Source organism: Mastigoproctus giganteus, chromosome 12 (assembly GCF_048544385.1).
Source record: "Mastigoproctus giganteus isolate SK-2022 chromosome 12, ASM4854438v1, whole genome shotgun sequence".
NCBI classification, from domain to species: domain Eukaryota; kingdom Metazoa; phylum Arthropoda; class Arachnida; order Uropygi; family Thelyphonidae; genus Mastigoproctus; species Mastigoproctus giganteus.
The window spans coordinates 40,246,252-40,273,266 of NC_143586.1; the positions used below are offsets into that span (position 1 = coordinate 40,246,252).

At 38.5% G+C, this 27,015-nt stretch overlaps 1 protein-coding gene across 1 annotated transcript in view; it reads right to left on the reverse strand.

Annotated features, from left to right (window-relative positions):
• The window catches only part of LOC150076923 (bile acid-sensitive ion channel-like), a 36,574-nt gene extending 16,567 nt beyond the window's left edge, over positions 1 to 20,007 (reverse strand). The window contains exons 1-9 of the mRNA XM_090385736.1: positions 19,634 to 20,007; positions 12,597 to 12,893; positions 10,974 to 11,091; positions 7,405 to 7,514; positions 6,481 to 6,602; positions 3,481 to 3,653; positions 3,233 to 3,331; positions 2,116 to 2,236; positions 293 to 359 (exon numbers count right to left, since the gene is read on the reverse strand). Coding sequence (XP_090241862.1) covers positions 293 to 359; positions 2,116 to 2,236; positions 3,233 to 3,331; positions 3,481 to 3,653; positions 6,481 to 6,602; positions 7,405 to 7,514; positions 10,974 to 11,091; positions 12,597 to 12,893; positions 19,634 to 19,665 — 1,139 coding nt within the window. The 5' untranslated portion in view covers positions 19,666 to 20,007. The remainder of the gene's footprint in view (positions 1 to 292; positions 360 to 2,115; positions 2,237 to 3,232; positions 3,332 to 3,480; positions 3,654 to 6,480; positions 6,603 to 7,404; positions 7,515 to 10,973; positions 11,092 to 12,596; positions 12,894 to 19,633) is intronic.
• Between the last annotated feature and the right edge of the window lie 7,008 nt (positions 20,008 to 27,015).

Sequence of the window (27,015 nt, forward strand, 5' to 3'; positions counted from 1 at the left end):
GAGGTCGAAGCCATGCCAAGGGAGAGGCCTACAAATACTTGGGGATGATGCACGCTCAACAGTTACAGCACAAGGAAATTAAGGCCTGCCTGATCGAAAAATACCATCAGAGACTCAGAAGCCTGCTGAAAGCAAAGCTGAATGGAAGGAACACAGTTAAAGCCATAAACTCCTATCCAGTCCCAGTTATTATTGCAATAAAGATTTCTATAAACAGGGCACTTGACAACTCACTGTCAAAATGGAGCATCTAAACACAAAATTAAATTCTTTAAAAGTAACAGTTACTTACTCGCACGCAGGTCCACAGTTATCTTTGCAATATTCCAGATCAAAATTTTTAGGCAAACAAACTTCCGCTGCAATAAAAGAAATAAAATAGTTAACGTTTTTTATTCGCTGCTTGGTGCTGAACAGAAAAATAATGCACAAAATTCAGTAATTGCTTAATGTCTTTGGTTCTTAGGAGATTATGGCAGACAATCACATCTTAGAATACAACTGACTGAATGTTTTTCCGCATTGCTTTCTTGTTTAATAAAATAGCAACCAGAAAACAAATTAAAGAACTTAATTTCTAAATATTACATTTCATATTTATTGAATTAACTAAAATACATCTCCCAGGTGGCAATGCGAATAAAGGGGCTGTGTTCAATGCCTTTTTAGCTGTACTTTGAATTGATTGAAATGAACTCACTTTGCACTCTGTACAACTTTGTTTTGAGTCAGTCTGGGCAGGGTAGCAGGGTAGTATCATCACCGTCCTCCCCACACCGAGTGTAATAGACCCGGGTTCAAATCCCGTCGATAAAGCAAGGAACTCTTCAAAAGAACATACCCTTATATAACAGTTTTGTTTTTTATTTAGAGTCAATGGCGTTGCAGGATTGATTTGTGAGTAGGATGGAGGTAGAAGAAGGACGAACTTTAAGCAAGTCTCCTTTAAAGTGGAAGACGGTGATGGTGAGGTTTTAGAGGGCCGAAATGAATGATAAGGGAGAGAAAGGAACCTCTAAAGAACTCAAATGTATGAAGTAAATCAGAATCTATCGACCAGAATAGCTTCTAAAAGAATTAGATATCAAGTGTCAGTATCTGAGTCAAGCAGTGAAGAAGAAGACGATAAAAAAAAGTGGCAAGTATTTAGCGACATGCTTAAGATCAGGAGTGAGTTGCAGCGATTCCTCTTTTGTGGTGAAACCGCTAAGCTATCAACTTCCACAACGACAGATGGAAGTTTGTTCCAGCAATCAACTACCCGCTGGCTAAAGGCAAATTTCCGAACATCCATCCTACATCTGTCCTTCCTCAATTTGAATTTATGCCCCCTCAGGTTCGTATCCTGAGCAACAGGAAAAATCCCATCAGAATTGAGCCTGCTCAACCCATTGAAAGCCTTATACACCTCAATCAAATCACCTCGCAGGTGCCTAGTCTCCAGCTGCTGCAATTTGCAGAACTTAAGCCTTTCTTGGTAAGAGGATCTCCTTCTTCCCCTCACCAATCTTGTTGCCCTTTTCTGTACTCGTTCTAGCAACTCTATATCATTCCTAAATTGGGGCCTCCAGACCTGTACACAGTACTCAAGGTGTGGCCTGACCATTGCCTTATACAAAGGGATAATTACCTCCTTATACCTGCTAGAAAAATTCCTGTATATCATTGACAAGACTCCATGACCTGTCTGCTTTGCTCAGTAAACTTCATATCTGATTGCACAATTACCCCCAGGTCTTCTCCATTCTCCACTACTCTGAGTTTAGTACCACACATCTGATACGTTACTCTGGGCAACGTAATCTGCGCACCAATTGTTAAAGTTAAGGACATCAGGAAAATAATAGATAAAGGAATTTTAATAGAAACGGATTGAGCTGAGGACATTGTTATGATTCAGGAGTGTCACAAGTTGAAGGAAGCAGGACTGCGTTTAAAATTAATGGCAGGAATGTTTTATTGCGAAAGAAATAATAGTTTCTTATGGTCTACCCACTCACATATTACAATATGGTCCACCCTGTTTATATCAGTCTATCGAGAAGAGGTGCAATTTACCAAGAAGTAAATTAACGTAAATGTTTAGATTATTCAGAGGTCAGGCAAACCACTTACTGAGGTTTTGCTTCCTTTGACACTTCTTGTCAGTATATGGATATAGCAATGGCATCTCTTTCACGTCGATGCACTTACATTCGGCCAGAATCATTTCCACGATGCAGGACAAGTAACATCCCTGCAATAATAAAAATAAATCAGAAATTAGAAACTTCAAAAAATGAAAGAAAAATTCATCTTCAAATTTTCGCTTTAATTTTGGGAATTTCTCGGTGTTATCTGAATCACTGTTTTCATATTTAAGTATGAAATAGTTGTTCTGCTCTTTGTTTACAGAAAACTTTCAACAAATTCTTGATATAATATTGACAAAAATGAAAAATTACCATAGCTGGAAAGTTTTAAAAAAACACAGCGAATGAGATGAACCTTTCGAGTACATAAATTTTATTCAAGAAATACAGGTTTGAACCGCAACTACAGCCACGCTGGCTACCTTCCACCGAGCTGTGACATCAACTGGATCTCACATATTGTCTTGTCCAACCGTGTCTACGGATTTCTCCCACATCGAGCTCTTCTAGCTCATGATTAGACGCCATACAAAGAACCTCCCGCAGTCAACACAGACCCTAAATTTGGAATATTGGACGCTCCAAACCATAAATGATTTGAAGCGTCCAGAGAAGAATCAAAGGAGGACGACCAAATTGGAAAAAGTGGATAACTGATGTCCATAAGCAGAACAGCTTAGAAAGAACGGACTGCTAAGATTAGCAAATAGAGATCATAGGAAAGGGGTTTAATTGAGATTTATAATATTCTTATTGGTAGCAGATGCATGAGCATGAGTGCTGTTGTTGTTGTAGTTGAGTTTTAGGAGCATCGGCGATTAAGGACATGTTGCTCCGTGTATATTGTCTGTAAATTGCGTGTGTTCTGAGGTCGATTTTCTTTTTTGCTAGACGAAAAACCAGTTTCCGGGAGAAAAAACCATGTTACTCTCGCCTGAGACCGACTAGCTCAGCCACGTTGTGAAAAATTCAACAGATGCACTGAAGTCCATCTGTTGAATTCAGGGAATTCAACAGATGGACTTCAGTTGAATTCTGTTGAATTTAAATTCAGGGTTACTGGTGGTAGAAAAGCAAACGCAATTTTTTTGGATATTCACCTGAGATGTGAAGGGTCCACTGCCACCATTCTTTTTCCACATAGCAAAATAATCGGTGCAGTTTGTGTCATACGGAGCTGGAAGTAGCAGTTCCCTCACCTGCAAAAATAACCTCATCTGTAAGATTATCGCAGTGAATCAAAATCATACGTTTTGGCAAATCAAAACATTGATATATTTTTCTTAGAAACAGGAGCAGTAGAAAGAAACAGATATTTTTTAGAATAAAGAAAGTAGTCTTCATTTACCTCATTAATCATGACTGTATATTCTTTTCCAGGCTTAATCTCAAAGCCCCTTTCGAATGGTTGAGGAATAGCATATGGAGAATGGACTTCCATAATAGCACCAACTTCCATGCCAGGCATAAAATAATCATCGGCACCGAAGTCAAAAGTTAAAGTTAAGAACAGTCCTTTTTCTGTTAATTCAAAATAGAATGATTTCATTTTTAGTTTAATAAAAAAAAAGAAAATATATTAATCTAAACTTTACACATGCTTACAGATCAGAAAGGTCCAAAACAAAAGGTATTTCGAAGATGGCATTCAAGAATATTATTGCCTACCATACATCTGCCCCTTATCACAGATGACCTGGTTGATGTCAAGTGAACTGTGTTCTTAGAGTCCATAATGTAAGATTCGATGACCGTGAAAAGACCTGTCAAGTAGAAAAATTTCCTGACCTTATAATTAGGTCTACCGTTTTGAGCCTCATCTACATTCTTGAATATTACTTTATTTATTTATTTCTCTTTGGATAAATGATATATGATCCACCATGGATCATGGTGGATCCACCATGGAAGCTGATAGAGTTCTAAACTGGAGAAAGTAATTCATAAAATAAATAGTCATTGTAAGATGGTGCAAACCTTTTAGCTAGACTGATTGAAACACTCTTTGGAAATACGTTTCCAAGGCTATACGCTGAGATTTTTGCGTGAATCGCTTTTACGGCGTGGCTGAAGAATATAGAGACTCCTGCTAAGGATTAGGCCACCACAGCGAGCCAGCCGTTTGTTCTCATGACGCTTGAATAGCGAATTTTTGCTTTGCTTCCTGAAGATCGAACTGATCTGCTGAGCAGTACATTTAATGAAAGGATTCTACATCCTCAGCAATAATGGAATGAACAAGAGTGTTCATTCCATTACTGCAGTATCATTCGTGTGTTAGATTTATGACTTGACGCGACACTTCTTTGGACATGAAGATCAAAACTACAGGGCCTTCATAGTTGAAGACATGTATTTGAATTATGGAATTATGTACATCCAATTTGTTCTCTTGACAATAGGTCCCCCACCGGGTCCACATGCCAGGGCAGTAACTAACTGGTGGCTGTATAATGCTACAGTATAACAAATGTGTTGATATTATTTGTATAGTGCTGTATATAGATGGCGCGGTTGCCAGATAAGCTTATTGGAACCGCCTAGTTTAATAAACAAAAAAAACTGTCACCTGGTCTCATGAATTCCGTTTCAAAATTTAAAATGCTGATGATTTGGAGAAATCAACATGAGCTATGGTACATGGATGTGCTGTTGGTGTTCAGCAAGATGGAGGGAGGTGGTGTTAGTTTGGGGACTGTTTTCATGGCATGCCGTTGGTCCTCTGATCATCTTTAATCAACGGGTCAATGGGAACGCCAATCTTTTTATCGTCTCCGACCAAGTACATCCCCTTCGTAACAGGATCCAGACAACTGAGGCGTCTATTAACAAGACAAAGCACCATGCCACAAGGTCGTGAGGATTCAGGTTTCAGGACGTTTCGGCTAGCCGAAAATTACTTAAAACTCTGAATCAAATGTTCCAGGTGATATCCTGCAATAGAGGGATATATTCGACTTTCTTTTTTATTGTAGACTTGAAACTCTTTCTGGTTATGCATCACAATATCCTTGTATTTATTGTTGTTGTAGGGAAGTACCTCCTAGTAGTGGAGTGCCTCCGTAATATGAGAGAAATGTATTAAACAGAAATTTTATTTTGCTGATTGCTACCTAAAAAATGCGGCTACGCCACAAAAAAATTATCATATTAGGGTTCCCAAGAAGGAGAGGACGCCTTGCTGTCCTCCCCTGACGCCTTGAAGAATTCCCGGAAAACCTGAGGAACCAAATTTCTGGAGGGGTATGTTGTCGATATAATAGTAATCTAGAACAGAAAATCTATAAAAAAAATTGAAAGCTCTTAATAAACATCATCAACAGATCAAATTCAAAATGGAAATAGAAAATAATAGCAGCCTTGCTTTCCTAGACATCCTGCTCACCAGAAAACCATCAGGGCTACTTATGGAAGTTTACAGGAAGCCTACAGACACTGGATCATCTCAAGCTACAAATCCTTCATTCCCTTCTCAACAAAACTGGGTGTTCTGAAATTATTCATCCTCAGAGCATACAGAATTTGTAAAGAAGTAAACCTCGAACAAGAATTAAAACAATAACCAGGCTTGCCTTGAAGAACGGATTTCCTCTACATGTTATTAACAGTCCAATAGAAGACATCTCCAAGACCTTCACACAACCCCAACCCAGCACAGACAGAAGAACCACCATATGCATACCAACAATCGGTACAAAAATAGCAAAAAAAGCAAGTCAATATAGAATCATCATCTTTTTCAAGAGTTCGGCCTCCATTAAGCAGATCCTTAAACAACAGCCGAATAACCCCAACAACCCTAGAGGTCCTATTTATAAAATAGACTAGGTGTGGGGGAGTACATACATAGTAGAATCGTATAGAAGACTCAAGGAACGTAAAAAAGATGTACAATGTTGAAGAATCTAAAATCCGACACAGCCCTACGCGCATTCCAATGTGGTGACACATGGGACTTCAGCAATACTAGAGTCCTCTTTAACCAGTAGAACAGAAGAAAATTTAAGGAAGACCTCTTCATAATTCGGAGCCTCATCAATTTACAGAAAACAAGGAGTCGAATTCAACCCACAAGGATTCCACTCCATCAAGAACCACTGGATCCAGGATAGCAAACTTGTCATCTTTCTATTGGTCAATAGATTTAATCCCTCACCCATAACTTAACTGTTGACAGCACCTCTTGCCAGTATGGCCATCAGGGGCTCTCGTAGCATCTGCAAGCAGGTAAGAATTTATGTAGTTTATCCGTGTGTATTTACTTATTTTTAATATCTGTTTTCTATTGTAATCAAACTAATCTTCACAGAGATTTTATTACTTTTTATTGCCAATAGTACATACTTACCAAACTCCACAGGAATAGAAAGCCTCTCCAATGTTTTGCTTTTTACTTTTGAAAATAAAGTGGCACACTTCCTTACTTCCAGGAACCGCAAGGACATTATTAATGTATCGTTAATGGTATCGCTGGAAGATTAAAATAAAATTTATATTAATATCAACGAAGTATTTTAAAAGAAACAAAACCAACACTGTGGACGATGATATGTGCCAGCAACGATCTTATTATGAAGGTGCAGATATAAGTAAAGAAAATAAACCGACTAACACAATCGTGTGATGAAGATATTAGCTTGGCAACCCACACCAATAACAATAATAAACATTTCTGAAGAGGAACTGAACTTGGATTTGCTGAAAGTTACTGGTGTTCCTGCTTCTTGTCCTGTCGAAATGTCAAGTATTTCATTGTATAACAATATCCGCTTGTGACATGATCTATTGGACTGGCACTACGAAAGAGGATGGAAAATAAATAAAAGCTCTTATATCAGGAAATTTTAAAAATTCTTCATAATCTATAGACTTCTGTCTTTTTACAGAATTCACCTAAGATTAGGCGAATTCTTTAAAATGACGCGAAATCTGTACGATATCGCGTTTTCTTACAACTCACTTACGATTGCACACGATTTCTCTTCTATGGCGTTGAAAAACATCAGATAGAAATGGAAGGAACCCTCGTCAGCGACCAGTAAATCATCCATGTACAATCCATTGATCCATTGCAATCCGTTGATCAACGAATATATCCATGGCTTCAGAAGCAAGTCTGCAAAGAATGTCTTGAGAAGAAAGGACGTTGTAATGCCAGTTTCCAGTTGTCTGTACTTTGTTTGCTACTTGATTGAATGACTCTATTCTTAAACCGTGTAAAAGTATTAGTCTGAGAAAGTATTATCTGAAAAGTGAAGATATATGTACCTACTTGCATATGCCAGAAACCCTTGGCGTACATTTTGAAATGAAGTCAGAGGCCCTCACGCCAAATTCTTCGATGAGTTCAGGATTATCTGTAGCATCTTGATCAACTGGAAACTGAAAGCCACAAGAAATTTTTTTAAGAAACAACTTTCGAAAACTATTTGTTAATATCGAATTATACAATAATAAATATGGCATTGGTGTATTTGTACCTCACCAATTAATTACATTCAAATGATAAACAATTGATATTATACTCTCCAAAACTCCAACTAGATATAAAAATCTATTACCACACAAAAATTATTAGTACAAGGTTATCTTTTGCAATTCACTCCATTGATTAACGAATATGCACCAAGGTAACTACTGCAGGAGATCATAGGAAGTCAGTTTTAGTGAGGCGACAGAAGGTATCAGTGTCGTTGTGAAGTGGTATTTAAGGAGCGATGGATTTTTCCCAGAAGATTGCATGTTTCTTTTGGAACATTGCCATTCAATGACTCAATCAACATTGATTTCCCAATTGAAACCATAAACTTCATCCATCACTTTACAGCTTCTGAATTAACTTCCTATGTTAATGATGCTCTCAGCCACACCTGTTATAAAGCAGCCAAAAAGAAAATTCAGTCCTCCCATCCCACTCCATGGTGGAACCGAGAACTTACTCTGCTTCGTCAGCAAGTGCATCGGGCTAGACGCACTTACCAACGACATTGCAGGAAGTGGCCATCTCCCGACGTCGAAAGTCTTAAAACACAATATCAAGTTCTCAAAAGACAATACGTCAAAACCATCACTACCTGTAAAATAAAATCTTGACAGAACTTAGTTACTTCTACTGGCAATCGGACCCATGGGGCCTTGTTTATCGCCTTACGAGGAACAAATCCTATTCCCCTACTGTTTATTGGTCGGTACCCGCAAACGGCACCGAAACTCTCACCTGGAAGGACACCATCAACACTGTCTTGGATAATCTACTTCCTTCTGATCCCCCAGAGGATGATTTGACTACTCATCAACAAATAAGACAGCTCAATAATTCCTACACTACTACTTCTGAATCTCAGCCATTTACGCAGGTGGAGGTGGACACAGCTGTCCTAAAAATTAACAACTCTGGTTGTCCGGGCCTCGACCTTCATGAGGGCATCTTTATCAAACAATTCCACAAGCTACGTCCAACGGTCCTTCCGACTCTAATCCACAAATGTCTGAATGAAAGCACATTCCCTGTTATCTGGAAGACAGCTCTTCTTAAACTAATTCCTAAACCTTCATGCACCCAAAGAGGCAAGTCGTTCGGTCCTATTGCTCTGTTATCGCATTTGGCCAAAACACTTGAAAGATTGATTGCTATAAGACTCACTTCTCTTTTCACTAACATCTCTCTTGTATCAGATGATCAATATGGTTTCCGAACTGGACGAGGAACTGAAGAAGCAGTCGTTGAATTCCTTTCTCGAGTTAACTCTGCAAACTCTAAAAAGGTTCTTGCTATTTTATTGATTTCTCTGCCGCCTTTGATCTGTTATAGTGGTCTAGTTTGTTTCTCGCTTACGTGCTGCCGATTGTCCTCTTCCTCTCTATAACCCTCTAAGAAGTTATTTTGAAAATCGTAGAGTTTCTATTATTTCTTGATCTAACTCCGTCTCCCGCTCTGTCACTAGGGGCTGCCCCCAGGGTTCTGTTCTTGGACCACTTGTCTGGAACATCGTTCTTGACGAATGGCTCCTTAAAACTATTCCATATACTTCCCAATTGGCTTATGCAGACGATCTCACCCTGCTGATCCAGGGCAATTCCCGTGCCTCTCCTGAAATTACTGCCAACTTAGTCATGTCAGATCTCTCTCAATGGTCCACCATAAATAAATTATCCATAACTTCCCCCAAAACTAAAATGATGCTAGTTAAGGGTTCGCTTAATATTTCACAGCCACTTGTTGTAAAACTTCAAAACAAATCACTTTCCATGGTTTCTTCTCTAAAATTTCTTGGTCTGATCATTGATAGTAAACTTACATTTACTAAACACTTGGAAGATCTCTCAGAGAAAGTCAAAAAACTTACCTTCTCACTTCTGCGTCTCCCTAAACAATCTTGGGGTCTTAATTCTCGTTCTCTACGGTTATATTACAAAGTTGTGTTTCTACCAATTTGTTTCTACGGCGCGGCCGCCTGGTTCTGGAATGTTAAGAAGGTTTCAGTACGAACTAAACTTCACAGCATTCAAAGTAAAATGCTTTTAGCAATGTGCAGGGCCTGTAGGACTGTGTCTACTCCTGCTTTGCAGGTCCTTAACGACTGTCTGCCCCTCGATCTCTTTCTTATGTATCGAGTCCTGTGCTTCTACATTAGGCACGCTGTCCTTGTCACCTTTCTTGGCATTACCATCGATGTCACGGTGGATCCCAAGGCAGAGAAAAGACGCTGTTGGAATATTTTGATGCAGAGCTGGCAAGACAGATGGTCCGCTACCTCTAAGGATCTCGTTACTTTAAAGTTCATCCCTAACGTCACCTTTGCCACGTTAGAGTCCACTCAGAAATGGTTTCATCCTGGTCTGTACACCCTCTACTTACTCTCTGGTCATGGTTCCCTTAATGCCAAACTTGCAACTTTCAACCTTGCTGAATCATCTCTCTGTTCTTGTGGTGACCCAGAAGACTGGGAACATATTTTATACCACTGCCATCAATACCAAGATCTTCAACAGAACCTTCTTCTCTCCACCAGTATCACTGTCCCCGGATATGAGCCGGACTTCCTGAGCATCACAGAAAACTTCCAGTCCCTGCAAGAATTTGCTCGTCATGCTTTTAATCACCGGAGACGTCTTCACACTCAACTAAGGAATACCTCGTAGCCTTCCTAGAGGAGACTCCTGCTGGCACTGGCTTTTGGCCAGTGCGGGATCAGATATATATATATATATATATATATATATATATATATATATATTATTATTATTTATTTATTTTTATTTTTATTTTTATTTTTTTTTGCTCTGATATTAGGGCAGTAAGAGCTGGTAAACCAAGGAGGTCGCGATACATGCGTAGTTGTGGCCCACCTCCCCGTGGTGTAGACGGACACTGAGCAGGCTTACCAGGTGATCGCCTGCCTGTTGACAAAACGGCCAGAAACAACTAAACAATACAACAACACACACACACACACTGCACAACATAACGTTACACATATTTCTGGCCTTTTACAGTGATTTCTGTAATCATCACAGTGTACAAAGGCGGAGATGGATTGACGTTCAGGTGCCGTCCTACATAAGATACTATACATGTGCATGCCATCCAAATATCATAAAGTTGAGTTCAAATAAAGACTCTATAATTTTCACTTTTCTCCAGTGACGATGATGTTTGATTTGGTTGAACAAAAGATGTTCAGCTTTCACTGAGCAGCGTTGTCAATTGGAAAATCAAGTACTGCTCATACCGATAGCAGAACACATGCGATAGGTTGGGAACCATAACCCTTGACACAGTGTGTAATTCAACAGAGAATGAATTCGAATATTCGACTGCTTTTGGGAGCTGATACTTACCATGAGATGTTCTGTGCCATTAGTACAGAAGTATGGATATCGATCACATAGAAAGGTTTCGTTATTAACAGGCCCACATTTTTCTGGATAGCGTTCACAGTATGATTTTCTTCGAATCCTGAAACATGGAATGAATGAGATAATTTTATTTAAGCGTTAAGTTGTTTTACTAATAATAATGCTACACTGCCCTACCATTAATAACCGGAACACCCCTCCATGGATGGGTAAACAGGTCCAATGCATGCAACACGTCACAGAACCTGCTGTAAATATGCACACTGGGCTTCGAACAGACAATTGCAAAAGTGGGCATGCAAGATGACACGTTCAACAGAATTGATCACCTCAACAAATGCTAGATGTCGATTAACATGGTGGAAGGAGCACGAATTCTGGACTGCAGAGCAGTGGAAAACAGTCCTATGGACAGACGAGTCGAGGTTTGCACTCTAGCAGTCTGATGGCCGCTCCTGGGTGTGGCGAATGCCAGGAGAACAGTTCCTTCCTGATTGTATCCTCCCAACAATGAAGTTTGGTGGAGGCAGTGTCATGGTATGGGGCGACTTTCATGGTTTGGCTTGGGCCCATTAGTCGTTATCGACAAAACCATGAATGCTCTGCAATACCAGGACAGCCTGGACAATTATACACTTCCAACATTATGGCAATACTTCGGGGAAGGTAATACCTGTATCAGCAAGACAACGCGCCGTGCCATACTATTCGGGTCGAAGCAGAGTGGTTTGAGGACATGGGTGTGGAAAAGTTCGATGGGACAGCCCAGAGGGGTGATCTGAACCCTATCGAGCATCTTTTGTTATGTATTGGCTCATTGGGTACGTGCACGTCGAGATCGCCCAAAGAACAAGGCCTAACTGGTGGCCGAGTGGAGGAACATATCACGTGACATTTATAAAAAGCTGGTTGAGAGTATGCCGCGAAGATTGAAGGCCGTTATAAAAGCAAAAGGTTTCAGCACAAAACATTAAATGGCACAATAAAAGTTCTTTTTTGGTCTAAAGGCACGTGCCCGGATTTTAATGATAGGGCAGTGTATTTCTGTTTTACGTGAATTTCTTGAGTATTTTGAACTTTCTGAAGGATTACTAATTGCTTCTTTAGCAGTCCTACTGAGAAAGAAGTACTGCTTTTCATTTATTCTAGGGCATGAAACAAACTCTGCACAAGCCAGTCCGGACAATTTCCTCAATCAGATCTTATTTTTAAACTTCAGGAAACAAATACTTTGAAATTTACGATTTTACTTCCACTCCATAATGTAAATCTGAATTAAATTTTGAAAAGTAAAGAAATGTTTGCTTTGGTCAACTCAGCCAGTTAACCTTACCATTCAAGAGAACCCAATTTTAAAACATCTAAATAATTATGGTTCAAGAAACATTTTATTCTCAATAGCACGTTATCCAGTTTAGATTTCAAATTTAATGAAAGTTACTCAATGAATAAACTGGAACCCTTAATTAGAAAATCGCTAATCTTTAATGAAACAATTGTCTTTTTTTCATCGCATGCAGAATTAGAAACTTGTGTTTCTAATTAAACAAATTCCTTATTTCGTTTATAAGAAAGATCAAGATTTTTTAAAAGAATTAAACTTACATATTGTAGTTGCATATCGTAATAGCTGGCACGTCAAGTTTTTCTGAAAACATCAAATCGATATCAGAAAAACACGGATATTCAAAGTAAATGGTAAAGAATTGCATCGTTTGGTAACCGAAACCAGTGAAACATCCCAATAGAATTACAGTTCTTAAGATCTTCCGAATTTTGCTTTTGGACTTCACTATTTCTGGAATCCCTGTGACCATAGACTTTCCATATACATTCGAGAGATATTCTTTGGTAGTCTTCATTGTTAGAGACCAAATGCAACTCGTCGAGTCTGAGTGGCATCTGAAAGTAAGAAATTAAACAACCATAAGAAATCTGATTCCAAACCATCATATTTAAAAGTAAGAAATTAAATAAACATAGGAGGAAGTTGAGTTAGTTCGAAGAAATAAAGTAAACACTTAAGATTTTTGTTGATAATAACTTGCATCATAAAACTCCAGCAGTGTTGGAAAAATGGCATAATCGAGGATGTCAAAATATCGCTCTTTTTAAAGGTAATGTCACAAAAATCGCGAGCCAATATCACACGAAGAAAATCATACCTGAAATCACTTCCATCACCATGCGTCAAATTTGGGATGGTATAGTCATTTTCAAAGCGCTCTCTAATTAGATCAAAAATTCTTCATGATAGAAACAATGTATATCAAGATTCATCCATCCAGAGAATTCCCATCCACTCCACGAGGGCCCATATCCCACGCCAGTTGCTCTAGTCGCCCTCTGATTACAGCTTCTAGGTAGAATCTTTTAGGCACAATCTGCTTATAGTCGAATAACTGTTTCTCAACTGTCCACAATCTCCTGTTTCAGTCTTTATACGCTTTGAGTTCATTTCCACAGGACAATTCGAAAAAGCTTTCAGTGAGTGTTTGTTTTAAAAAGGCGTGGTTTCCCTAGTCGATGGTAATTCCTCATTTCCGATGACATGTCGATTGTAAACAACTCTTCTATGTTCTGCAGTTTGTTTACAAACTGCAGAACATAGAATGAATTCTTCCATCAATTAATAAAATGAATTCGTAATGAATTCTTCCATCAATTAATAAAAATACTCTCTAATGAATTCCCACGTAATTCGATTAACAGAATTTGTTTACTAACAAATAACTATCAAACATTTCACGAACTCATTACTTTAAAAATAATAAGAAAACATAGCTTATAAAAGGCTCATTTATCTTTATCCAGTTTTCTGTGCTCGTTCGAGCAGCAAAATAAAAATAATCAGGAATTGAACTGGCTTACCTGTTGCAAGTTCTGTCTCTGAATGGTTCTCGTTAGCCCGACTGCATTTGGAACTGTTCTTTGTCGGATTAACTGCCAAAATAATAGCATGTTTCCGCCTCTCTCTACTTATAAACATGAGAATCTAATATGAGGAGGAGATGCAATTTGTGGCGTACACTTTTGCTCATTATTGTGTCATTTAGCAATGCCAGAGGCGCATGAATTGTTTATTGATTTATTCATTATTAATATCATCACTCGACAGCCAGACAGAATAAAGTCTACAAGTACAAGCCAGTCGACTAAAGCTGCGAACCATCGACGCAAATCTACACTGAGTAGTCAATTTATTAGTTATACTTACTCTTTTCATGAAATGGAATACCCTGGATAGAACTAGAACAGAAGAAAACCAAAGAAATACAAGAGACAACAGAATTGGAGACTCCTTAGGAAGAAGTATAACAGGTGATCAGGAAGTCCCACAAATGGCGAATCCCAGAAATAGATAACATCCACAACTACTGATACAAGACGTTCTGGGAACTGCTCTACTAGATAGTTGTGTGTGTGCTTATGTGTGCACAAACACCTAGCAGAACAGCTCACCCGAATGATATGTCACCTAGAGACAATTCCAGAGTTGCTTACTCAAGAAATAACATACCTAAAGCCTGCTTACGGACCATGATACAAGGAACCCTGAGAAATACAGGTCAACCACCTGTCTCCTACCAATGTACAAGATCCTGACCAACTGAATAACCAAGAAGATATCAGACACTTGGAGAGCCAGAACATCATGGCCGAACAGCAGAAGAGATACAAGCGGGTGAGCAAAGGATGCAAGGAGCAATTAATCATTGATGCCACAGTAATAGAGCATGCCTACGAGAAGGACAGGAACATGTACACAGCTTATATCGACTACAACAAGGCTTTGGATTCCGTGTCTCATCGCCGGCTGACAGAGACGCTGAAGATCTACAAAGTGAATCCGATAGTGGCTAACTTCCTAGAAGCAATAGTGAAATAGAGTGCCACCATCAAGGGCGAGAACATTACAATCAGACAGAACCCCAGCAGGAGAGGAATCTTTCAGGGAGATGCTCTGAGTCCACTTTGGTTCTGTTTAGCACTTAACCCGCTATCTACCAAGCTCAACGACAACAAGTACGGACGTAGACTCAAAGAACGAAGGAGCAACTTATACATCCTTTTCCCTCCTCTCCCCCTGATGTACATAGATAGCATCAGGTTCTACGGGGCAACCGAGAAGCTACACCAACAGCTACTCCGGATCGCCGAATAATTTAGGAACCATATCAGGATGGAATTTGGAATAAAAAAATGCAAGGTCCACAGATTGCATTAGGGAAAATTAATCGGCCAGAACTATCAGTTGCAGACTGGTAAAGAGATCGAATCCATGATAAGGGAAGCGATACCTACAAATACTTAGGGATGATTCAAGCTTCTCAGTTAGGGTACAAGAAGATCAAGGCCTGCCTAACCGAAAAATACCATCAGAGACTTAGAAGCAAGCTCAAAGGAAAGCTGAACGGAAGAAACACATTTAAAACAAAAAACACCTAAACAGCCCTAGTGTTAACATACTCTTTCGGGATCATAGAATGGTCTAACACTGAGCTGGTGAAGATCATAAGAAAGACAAGGACAATGACGACTACGAGCCGCCAACACTATCCGAAGTCGGCCGTGGAGAAACTGACCATAGCTCAGAAAGAAGGAAGGGGCTTGACAGACGTCATCGAGCAACAGAAGAAAGCGATTAAGAACCTGAAGAATTACTTCCAGAAAAACACAGCGCCACTCTGATAGGTCATAACGAAGTTAGACAAGAGGATACGTCAATCAACCTGAACGAGAAGACTCCTCCTGGACAGACGGAAGAAACGAAGATAAAAAGATAGGAAAAGAAAACACTTCGTGGCAGACATTACAATGACCTACATCAAGCGTAACGGATGACACATGTCGACGATGCCACCTAGTTCCAGAAACAATCCAGCATATCACCACAGGATGCAGTGTGATCACCCAAGCCGAAGAGCTTCCATAAGAACCTATCAACAATAGACCTTCCACAGAACACTTACATGGAACTCAGAAAGCCGAGATCCTGAACACTGTAGGATAGTCAGAGTTCCCCGACCAATAGTAACAGTAATAATAGTAGCAAACGGACACAACCAAGCACCACATGCACTTGGTACCAGTACCAATCACGCGGAAAAAATCCCATAAAAAGAGAAAGAAGTTTTTATAATAAGAGAAGAGAGACTATTCACAGAATAAATAAAAGATTGTGACTTACAGTTAGCAATTAAATATTAAATTGATTTCTGACGCTATTCAGTAATGAATGATAATGGAAAACACATTTTGCGTGACATCAAACAACTCATTTCTCATATTAGAATCTAAATATTATAAGCATTGCTATAATTTATGTAATTGGGGTATCGGAGGACAGCACGTAGCGAGGCAAATGATGTAGGCTGATTAATAACAGAAATTAAAGCTGCAGAAGGTAGGTGTTATACATTGCCCAACTAGAAGTAATTGGATATCACTCCATGAAAATGTGTAGGATGCCAGCAATCCTCCTTGCATGCATGCTTATCCGCTTTATTGCGTGTGCAGCAGCAGTATGTAAGAGTTAATTTTGATCACTGATTGGAACTTATAGACTTCCAACGTGGTTGGAAAGCGCAATGGCGGATGTTGTTGAAAAATGGAAGGCATCAGGTGTTACCTCAGCGACTAAAAGGCCAGGAAGGATTCAGAAAGCCAGGAAAAGTATTCGACAAACGGTATCAGTTGTCAACATTCATGGGGAGGGGCATTGCCTTCAGTTCAATGGTAGGGCAGTTGCGTATAAGCCCATGTATCGACGACATGAAACCGAGTTTGGAGTGGTATCGATCCCAACATTCATGGAACAGCAGTAGAAGGAGGTATGGAGTGAAGTACCTCATTAAGTAATGCTTCTTTCCGAAGAATTTGTTTGAGTCTAGAGATTGCCTTGAGTTTCCTTCTTTGTTGGAGTGCATTGTCTCGAACATGAAGTTTAGTTGAGGCGCTCTGATGGTATGAGGTTGTTTCAGACAGTCCAGATTTGGTCTTTCGGTGGGAGTGAAACACCAATATTTTTTGTTTATCTAGTTTAAATTGAATTCGTGGTATACCTGCCATTTTGTTTACAGAAACGTTATAAATGTAGGTCGTAATTAACTTAGCAAAAGAACTTCAAACATCGTGCATATTTCCTAAGCAATTTTAACGTTAAACTAGGAATAAGTCTTTGTAATTAACTTCAAGGAAAGAGCTGTTAGTACAGACTATACATAGCACAGAAGAAGAGTTTAATTGGACACGTGCCATTTTGTGAATTTTGCTTTCTTTTTTGTTGATAAACATAAACTTCCCGGAGAGCAGTTCAGTTGTGCAGTGAATCGATATTTACAGGTGCCATTTGGTGTTCGTCAACCTTGTGTCAAATGGCACTGCTTTATTTTATTTGTCATTATATTTTATGGACATAATACAAATAGGTAGATGAGGTTGTTCTCGAATGGCCCTAATATAGCAGTTGTTGTTTTTTTCCTCGGCTGTTCGTTTACTTCCCATAGTATCCAGAAAAAAAATTGAAATAAGAAATCATATTCATCATAATTTCCTCTCCACTTACTGTCCAACTTAAAACTCACAGAACCAAGTTTTCTTCTTCCTCATTTATCCTCTCAACTTCTGTTTTCAGGAACAACATTCCCTTAGATGTATTTCCTGAAAATTACAATCTGAAATTGAAGTCTAATGTCAACAAGTATCTTCTGTCTTCTCAACCCACACACGATACTAATATTGTAGCTTCTAATACCTTTCATGTTTGGGTTTTCATTAAATAAAAAAACAAAGATAGCAGCAGCGTACAGCTGTTGATATATAATATTAGCTTCGAATATTATATTATAAGGTTTCAAGGCACTGCCGCTACTGTTGTCATTTCCAACTATTGTTCACAATTGCTGGCTCATATGGATCCTTTCATTTTTTCTTGTAGAATTCAAGTGATTTTAAGCGCTAGATTCTTTGAAAAGTGAGGAGACTTTGAACTTAAGATCCATAGATTTTCCTACTGTGTTTCAATAATTTTGAGGCAACAGGAATTAATTTATGGAATTAGGCAGTTAGTTGAAGGTCGAGTTTGGGTTTTACTATTTGAAAACAAGATTAACAAAAATGGTACTTTTGCTCGCAAATAAACTCATGTTCGTAATACTTGGATGCGTTCTATAGGTGAGGTACCACTACGCAAAATAGACTCAAAATAGACGTTTGACTGCTGTCAAATATCGTACTTACTGTGAGGTATTCTGTAGAAATATTATAAAAATATGCAAAGCCATCACGTAGCAGGATCATGTTTTCAATAGGCTGACACCTCTCTGGATGCTGCTTAAAGTGATGCCTTCTTCGAATCCTGAAAATGGAATCAGTGCAATGTTGAGGCACTGCACTGTCCATCTATGCAGTGCCTCAACATTGCAACAACAGTTTGTGTAATTAGGGGTTTCATCAATGCGTTTGTGCTGTGTGCAGTTTTAACAGAAAAAGTGTTTATCTTGATGGTGGTTATGATCTGTTTCCTTGTACACAGTGTAGAAATGACCTGGATTGAAATTCCATTGGAAACTAAGGTCTCATCGGTTTCTACATACGGTGGCCAAGTTAATCGGTCTCTGGTAAACCGATGCTAATATGCCCATTATATTCGTCTTATACTTTCATTGACCAAAGAAAATAAATAAACTGTTTTTTTCCAACATATCGCAGACATTCTCAGCTCGATTAGATCTGGAGAATTAGATGGCCTGGCTAGATGTCGGAAATGTTGTTCCTCGAACGATGCAAATACAATTTTTGCAGGACAGATAGTTGCATTTTCGTCTTGAAAGAATTAATCGCAATCCGGAGTAAAAATGAAGAGTTTCAGGTGAAAATTGGTCTGTTGAGACAGAAATACAGACATTCATTGGAGGGAACACGACCTTCTAACGGTATGAGTGGACCCAGTCCATACCAACTGAATATACCCCATACCATGATAATAACTCCAGCACCTTGAGTGATTGCATGGTTTCAACGAGATTCGCCGCAATTTCACCCTACCGTTGGTGCAAAAAAGAGTTTAAGTCGAGACTCATCAGATCACCTGAACTTTTTTGCACTGTTCCACGATCTATACTCGCTTTGGCGGTACCATTGCAGTCGAATCTTTTGATTGTTTTCAAAGTTACTTGTTTTAAGTACTGCAGCGTGGCAATAGATCTCAAAAATGTTTTCAGTAGTTATAGTAAGAGATTTTACTACGTGTTACTAAGAGATTTTAGGAAGAATTTACTCAGTATTAAGTATTTTATGTATTCTTATATGCGCACAATTCTTTAAAGACACCTGAATGAATTGAACTCTGAACAACCAAGTTATTTTTAAATTCTCTTTGACAAAAGAAAAAAAGTTCTGTTTCTATTTTTTTTATGGTAATATAAATGAATATCTTCATAACTCGTTGAAATTTCGAAGAGAAAAGTGTATGTACTTATAATGATCAACCAATGGAACACTGGATAGAGAAATAGAAATTTGTGATTATAATTCGGAGTAAAAATGAAGAAATGAAATGAAATGAAAATATAATTACAAAGTTTAAACTTGCTTTTATTTATAACGTGCTCATAAAGTTTAAAGATAATTCAACTTACACATTGTAGCTGCATATTGTAACAGCGAGCATATCAAGTTCATCTGAATCCACCAAAGCGATGCTCAAAAAAACCTCGGATACTCAGAGTACACTTCGAAAAATGTCATCTGATAAATGAAACCAATCCCGAGAGAATTATAATGTTTAAGATCTTCCGAATTCTGCCATTCGTTTCCACTGTTTCTGGAATTCCTGTAACCATCGACTTTCCATACATATTCGTGAGATATTCTTTGGTAGTTGCCATTATAAGAGGAGGAGCGTAACACTTTGGATATGGTAGACATCTCTAAGTATGAGATTAAAGATAGAGGATTAAATTCAGTTACTTACCCTCTTTTGATTCATTTGTACTTTGATCTTAATTTTCAGTTGAATTACTTATACAACCAACAGTTTATAACTAACCCCGTTCTCAAAGTCCACGACTTCAGAAAGTGTATTTTTTGATAGATCGAAAGTTTTTCTCGTAAAATTCCACAGATTTCACTGTAATATGAAAAGCCACCTGTGGTAATTATTACTGACGCCTGATTATTGAATTAAAATGTTTAAATACTATACATCTGCAGCTGGATGACTTAAACAGGTCAAAAAGATTCAACAGAGTCAGCGGCACAACAACTCTTGATGAAACCATCTTTCACAGATGGGTCAAGGCCCCTTTTGCCAATTCCCTGGTAAAATTCCGTCTTCGGGACTTCAGTAATCCACTAATTTAGCCATGATATTTTCACAACATGGCTGAATCTACTTTAGTTACTGATAATCAAAATGTGTATCAAGTCTATAATCATCCCAGATAAAAGGCTGTACAGGAGTAAAATAAAATACAGTAATTAATCTTGTATTACGGATGGTTCAATCATTTATTTTACACCATTTGATTAGTTGGTTATTGCAAGGTTTTGGGCGCATCAGCAACTTAGGCCATATTGCGTCATATACAATATGTCTGTAAAATTTCCTGTGTTCTGTGATGGATTTGCTCTTTGCTGGACGAAAAATCCGAGTTTTTAGCAGAAAAAGCCATACTACCCTCGCCAACTACTTCACCCAAGTTGTGAAAAAGACCAATAAATATTCTTCGCGTCATTGAGGAGATTCGAATTCAGGCCTTTTACATATGGTGTGGGAAAGACTGATTATACCAATTGTGCTACCCACAAGGCCACTCGACAAATGCCCTTCAGTTGTCTTTGAAAACACCTCTAAGTAGAGAGCGCAGCATTGATTTCAGGTACAAATTCCTTGTGAATCACATCCTTTTGTCAAAAAACATGATCAGCATCCTCTTGATCGTGGACTACTGTAAACGAAACTTTTTGAGCCATTGCGATGATTTTGAAATACACTGCATGTTCTGACGCTTCGTCTCTGTGTCGTACTGAAACACCCAACACTCATCTCTAGTGACAATACAGTCGAGGAAATTAGGATTATCTTAACAACTCAGGATGACGTCTTCGCATGATGACACTCTTCGTTGTTTCTGCTCACCCGTGAAGCTATGCGGCACAAATTTTGCACAGACGTTCCTTTTCCCTAAATCTTGATGCAGAATTTGACTAATCGTCTCCTTATTCAAATCCAACCCATCAGCCATCGTTCTGAAGGCAAACGATGATCTCTTTCCGTAATTTTCCGAACTCTGTCCTCATTTTCAGAAGCTGATGGGCGCTTCTTGGGTTATCGCGAACATCCTATTGACGAATGAATCTGGTTGTTACTTTCAACCTGTCAGCCTACTGGACAATCTCTGTACCACCACTATGTATTGGAGGACGTGTGAACTATAACATACCACCTCCGTTTATTTTCAAGCTCATCGAACATGACAGCAATAGCACCACTCCGAGAACTTTATTACCACACTCCATATCTGAGCTTGACTTGCAATTAGGGAAGACCTGCTCGATTAGAAATTTGACTGACAATTCACTTTCTGTATACCGGGGTTTCTGAAAGCATGTAAGGTTCTAACATCCAGAGCTTGAACAGAAAAGGCATCTGAGATGGCCGAAAACGATCTGCACAGTGCAGACAGGCTAACAGAACAAAACCAGCTCACGTGGTTTTGTCAATGATATACAGAAACGTTGTTAGCAGGAATAAGGAGGTGATATCCATTTGTACGAGGCCATGGTTAGACCGCATCTTCAGTACTGAATACAAGTCTGGAGGCCTCATTTTGAGAAACCAGTTATATCTTTCGTTTCTTGAATTATGGCTTCCCCTAAATGTGCACCTACGATAAGATCTTTTTTCAAAGTCTGATAGTTCATACATTTGCCCCCATTTTGGATTCAAATTACTGCAGTCAAACAACCTGTGCGGTCTTCATACTCAACGAGGCAACTCGTTAATACCACAAGTCACAGTTTCCTTCGCAACTATTTGAGCAACGTATTCAACTCATTTGCAGTTAATTCAACTATTTGCACTTATTTGCCTTTCTTCTGTCTGTGGCTGACTTATCACAAAGGTTCTTATTTTTTTGACCAGTGTGTGTAGGATAACTGTGGCCTTTGAGCGATCCGTAGTCACAAATTGCTTTAGATTGTCCATATATGAATTGATTTGGATAAAAGAAAGTTAGTAAATGTTTTATTTCATATATTTATTTATACGATCCTTCTTTTATTTTTCTAAACGTGATTAGAAATTTTCTGCATATTGAGATATTATTATACTCGTTCTAACAGCTGGAACCTTTCAGACGTGTTTGATACTGGGCAAGTCCAGTCTGCCACCAATTGTTTGGGCAGACATCAGAAAATTGGGTTATAAACAGTTCTTTCCATTATTTTATAATTCTCTATTCCAGTTATGTGTTCCATGCCTTCTTGCCATTCTAGCTCTCGGTAGAATGTCTACCAACAACCTCTTCTTCCTGTAATAGAACAGAATAATGTCGAATTAAAACAACAATTAATAATGTCGAATTAAAACAACAATTAATAATTTCGAATTAAAGCAACAATTAATAATTTCGAATTAAAACAATAATTAATATATCGAATTAAAACAACAATTAATAATTTCGAATTAAAGCAACAATTAATAATATCGAATTAAAACAACAATTAATAATTTCGAATTAAAACAATTAATGATATCGAATTAAAGCAACAATTAATCATTTCGAATTAAAGCAACAATTAATAATATCGAATTAAAACAACAATTAATAATTTCGAATTAAAACAACAATTAATAATATCGAATTAAAGCAACAATTAATCATTTCGAATTAAAGCAACAATTAATAATGTCGAATTAAAACAACAATTAATGTTGTAACTATTATTTCCTACTATTTTTTTTTACTACTATTAATTAATAACAAATACTATTTCTGTACGTAACAAAGGCAATTATTTAATTAATCAGAAATCCAGAGTTCGTCATGGTTCTGTTCGCACTCAGATTTATGAACATTTTGGTCAATTTTTAAGAATCTGATTAAAATAAATTGAATTTTTAAATAAATTCGCTTAAGGTAGTATTAGTTTAATTTTAACACGCTAGATGGCGCTATTAACCTTGACCTGTGTATGAATAAGATTACGGACATTTACATTTTCGAAAAATCAAATTTTTAAGTGTTCGTGTATGGAAAAGTTGTTTTGGTTGACAGAAAAGTGTAAGTGCGTGCTGCAGGTGTCTGAAAAATGAAGAAAAAGTGTTTGTAGCCTTCTAGGGAGAGCATACGATCGTGTGAGTCTTAGAGAGCGCTACAGCACACGTTTGAACTGACCGTTCGAATTGATGTAAATCCATTTTAGTTCGAGAGTATCACGTACTAGTTGAAGAATTTTGAGATGCTGGGAACGGAGAAGTTTTTGAAAATTTTGGTTTTATTGACCTAATTAACATATTAAACTGTACTCTCTAAATCAGAAAAGCAAAGCAAAGAAATGGGCTGAAATTGCTGTGGCTCGTGGAGAGAACTGTAGAGGACAGTTGTTCTCTGAATCACGGCCTCACAAAATGTACGGCTAGTTTGATGTTTGCGGATCGTCATGACACAGCCAAGAGTGAGGATGTCAGTGTGATTTAGGCGTAAACTGAGCGTTATGATAGGCATTTATGAGACCTTGAAGACCAGGGTGGATGCACTCAAAGGAATTAAGTTGGGGGACCATCAAGCTCTCAGCTAATCACCTCAATGCCAGAGCTTTCATTTGCGCATCAGGCAACCACCAGGGCAGAATGTGCTTGTCCCAAAGGAGGTGATTATTGTCGATGACTCTATTGTCAGGGAAATGGGAATATATTGTGCAAAAAGGATAGGTGAAAATGACCAGGGTATGTCTGCCAGGGGCAAACGTTGATGACGTTGTAGAGCAGATGTCATCCTTCAAGGGAACAAAATGTGATATTGTTGTACACATTGACACCAGTAGAATTAAGAGTAAGAGATCTGCTGACTTAACAAGTACAGGACAATGTTGAGGAAAACTGTCGAAGTAGGTTTAAATTTGAAACTATCTGCAATTCTGCCCAAACACACAATAGGAGGGAGTACATTATGAGACGTCAATCAATTCGGCGCTGGAGAGATTCTGCAAGGCTCATAGGGTAGAATTTTTCTATGCCGTGGGTCCCAGTGTCCCAGACTAACAACATTGGTTAGTCCCAGCAACATTGAGACTGACCAATGTTGTTACCAACAACAAATTTTAAATGGGAAGAATTCAGGGAAATAATCATAGAAGCCACTAGTCTTTTCATACCAACTAAGAAATACAGATCAAGGATTAGACCTAAATGGTATCAGATGAACTTTTGAGATACGTGGCATAGAATAAAAATTCATGGGATGCATACAGATTGTCAGGTGATAATTTATATGCAATCGATGCATCAGGTGAAAGAGAAGCTTATAGTAGATACCAACTAGTCTACAATCAAATCACAAAGGAGGTCAGCAAGGCAGATTACGAGAAGTCTCGGGCGAAGAAAACTAAGAAAAGCAGCAAAGACTTCTTTATGTATCTTTACAGTAGAAGGAAAGGTCTAAATCACATTAGTCCACTTGATATCGATGGTTTAACTGGTGATGATCTTGCTCAGGTTGCTGGTGGCTGAATAAGTATTTTGCATCTCCTTTCACACATGAGAAATTCTTAGGGAAGGGGATGCCAGAAGTTTATCAAGCTCTAAGAGGGAGATAAACGATTTTTGTGATAACCGAGAAGAAAGTGGAGGAAAATTGTTGAAGTTAGACATAAAAAAGGCACCTGGGATGGATGGGATCTATCCAATTATATTAAAGGTGAGAGCAAAGGAGATAAGGAAACCCTTAGCCATAATTATAAGAGCATCTTTGGATTCAGGGGAAGTCCCTGAGGACTGGGAATGTGCGAATAATCCCCAATTCACAAAGGGAGATCAAAGGATGATATAACTCATTACAGACCTGTTGGTTTAACTCCTGTTCCGGGGAAAATATTCCAGTCACTGGTTCAAGGAGTAATGCAGGACCATCTAGACAAGAATGCAGTTATACTTCAGTCATGGCAGTGGTTTGTCAAGGGAAGATCTTGTCTGACCAATATGATAGGATACCATGATGCATTGACAAAGAACTGGATGCAAAAAATAATTTGATATCATATACTTCGACTTGGATTTTAGGAAAGATTTTGATACTGTTGCACATAAAAGACTGCTGTACAAATTGGAGCAGTGTGGAATTATGGGAAAGTTACTGCTGTGGATAAAGGGATGGTTGAGTGGGAGAAGACAGAGGGTGATAATCAATGGACACTGCTCTTCGTGGACTAATGTTATTAGTGGAGTCTAACAGGGCTCGGTGCAGGGCGCATCGTTATTTTCTGAATTCATTAATGATAATGATGAGAGTATATCAGGGTTAATGTCTAAATTTGCAGATGATGTAAAGGTTGGCAGGGTGGTTAATGACAGTAATCAAGGTATGCTGCTGCAACAAGATCTAGAAAAATTAGGCTGATGGGCTGAGTGGTGGAAACTGAAGTTTAACATTGATAAATGCAAATGGATAGCAGTAATCCCAGAGAAACGTATCAACTCTGTAGGAGTACACTCAGGACAGTGGAGAATGAAAAGAATCCTGGGGTAATTGTGCAGTCAGATATGAAGTTTTCTGACAGTGCAGACAGGCTGGTCTTGTCAATGATATACAGGAATTTTACTAGCAGAGATAAGGAGACGATTATCCCCTTGTATAAGGCAATGGTCAGGCCACATCTTGAGTAGTGCGTAAGGTCTAGAAGCCTCATTTTAAGAAGAATGTGGAGCTTCTGAAAGAGGTACAGAAAAAGACAAAGGAATTGGTGAGGAGAACAGAGGATTGCTCTTACCAAGAAAGGCTTAAGTTCTGCAAACTGCAACGTCCGAAGATTACACACTTGCAAGGCGATTTTATTGAAGAGTTTAAGGCCTTGAATGGTTTGAGCAAGCTCAGTGCTGATGGAATTCTTCCTCTTGCTCAGATTACGCACTTGAGGGGGGCATAAATTCAAATTGAGGAAAGACAGTTGTAGGATAGATTGTGTGGAAATTTGCCTTTAGCCAAAGGGTGATTGATTGATGGAACAAACAGCGTTAGAGTCAACTCACGTGACCGCTAAATAACGATTAATGACAACTAGTTATTATTAATGACAATACGATTAACGATAATAACTAGTTTTACTAGCTTAATTTTTTTTTTTAGCAGCATGGTGCGCAGTTATATCAAGAACTGGAAATTGGTGAAATAATGAGCACTTAAACCTGCAAGCAGTGCAACCTATCTTTAATTTCTTAAAGAATTACAGATTATTCTCAGACGTTTCGTGACTCTTCTTTACCACTTCTTTGGTTCTTGAAAAGACAACAGAACTGGTAAGATTTATGTAAAGTTCTCTGAGTAGTGCAGACGGGCTGCAAAAAGAGCACGTGGGGTTTTGTCAATGATATACAGGAATATTGCCAGCAGGGATAAGGAGGTGATTGTCCCGTTGTATAAGGCAGTGGTTTGGCCATATCTTGAATACTGCATAGTAGTAGTAGTAGTAGTGACATGTGATGCAAGAAAGCAAGTGTATGAGCTCATGCAGCATCAGCCAAAAAAGAAAAAAAACACACCATTCCCTCCAAATGCCTGTCCAGTTCCTCCTTAAATTTATTCAACCTATCAACTTCCATAACGACAGATGGAAGTTTGTTCCAGCAATTAACCACCCGCTGGCTAAAGGCAAATTTCCGCACATCTATTCTACATCTGTCCTTTCTTAATTTGAATTTATGCCCCCTTAGGTTCGTAATCTGAACAAGTGGAAGGATCCCATCAGATTTCAGCGTGCTCAACCCATTCAAGACCTTATATACCTCAATCAGATCACCGCG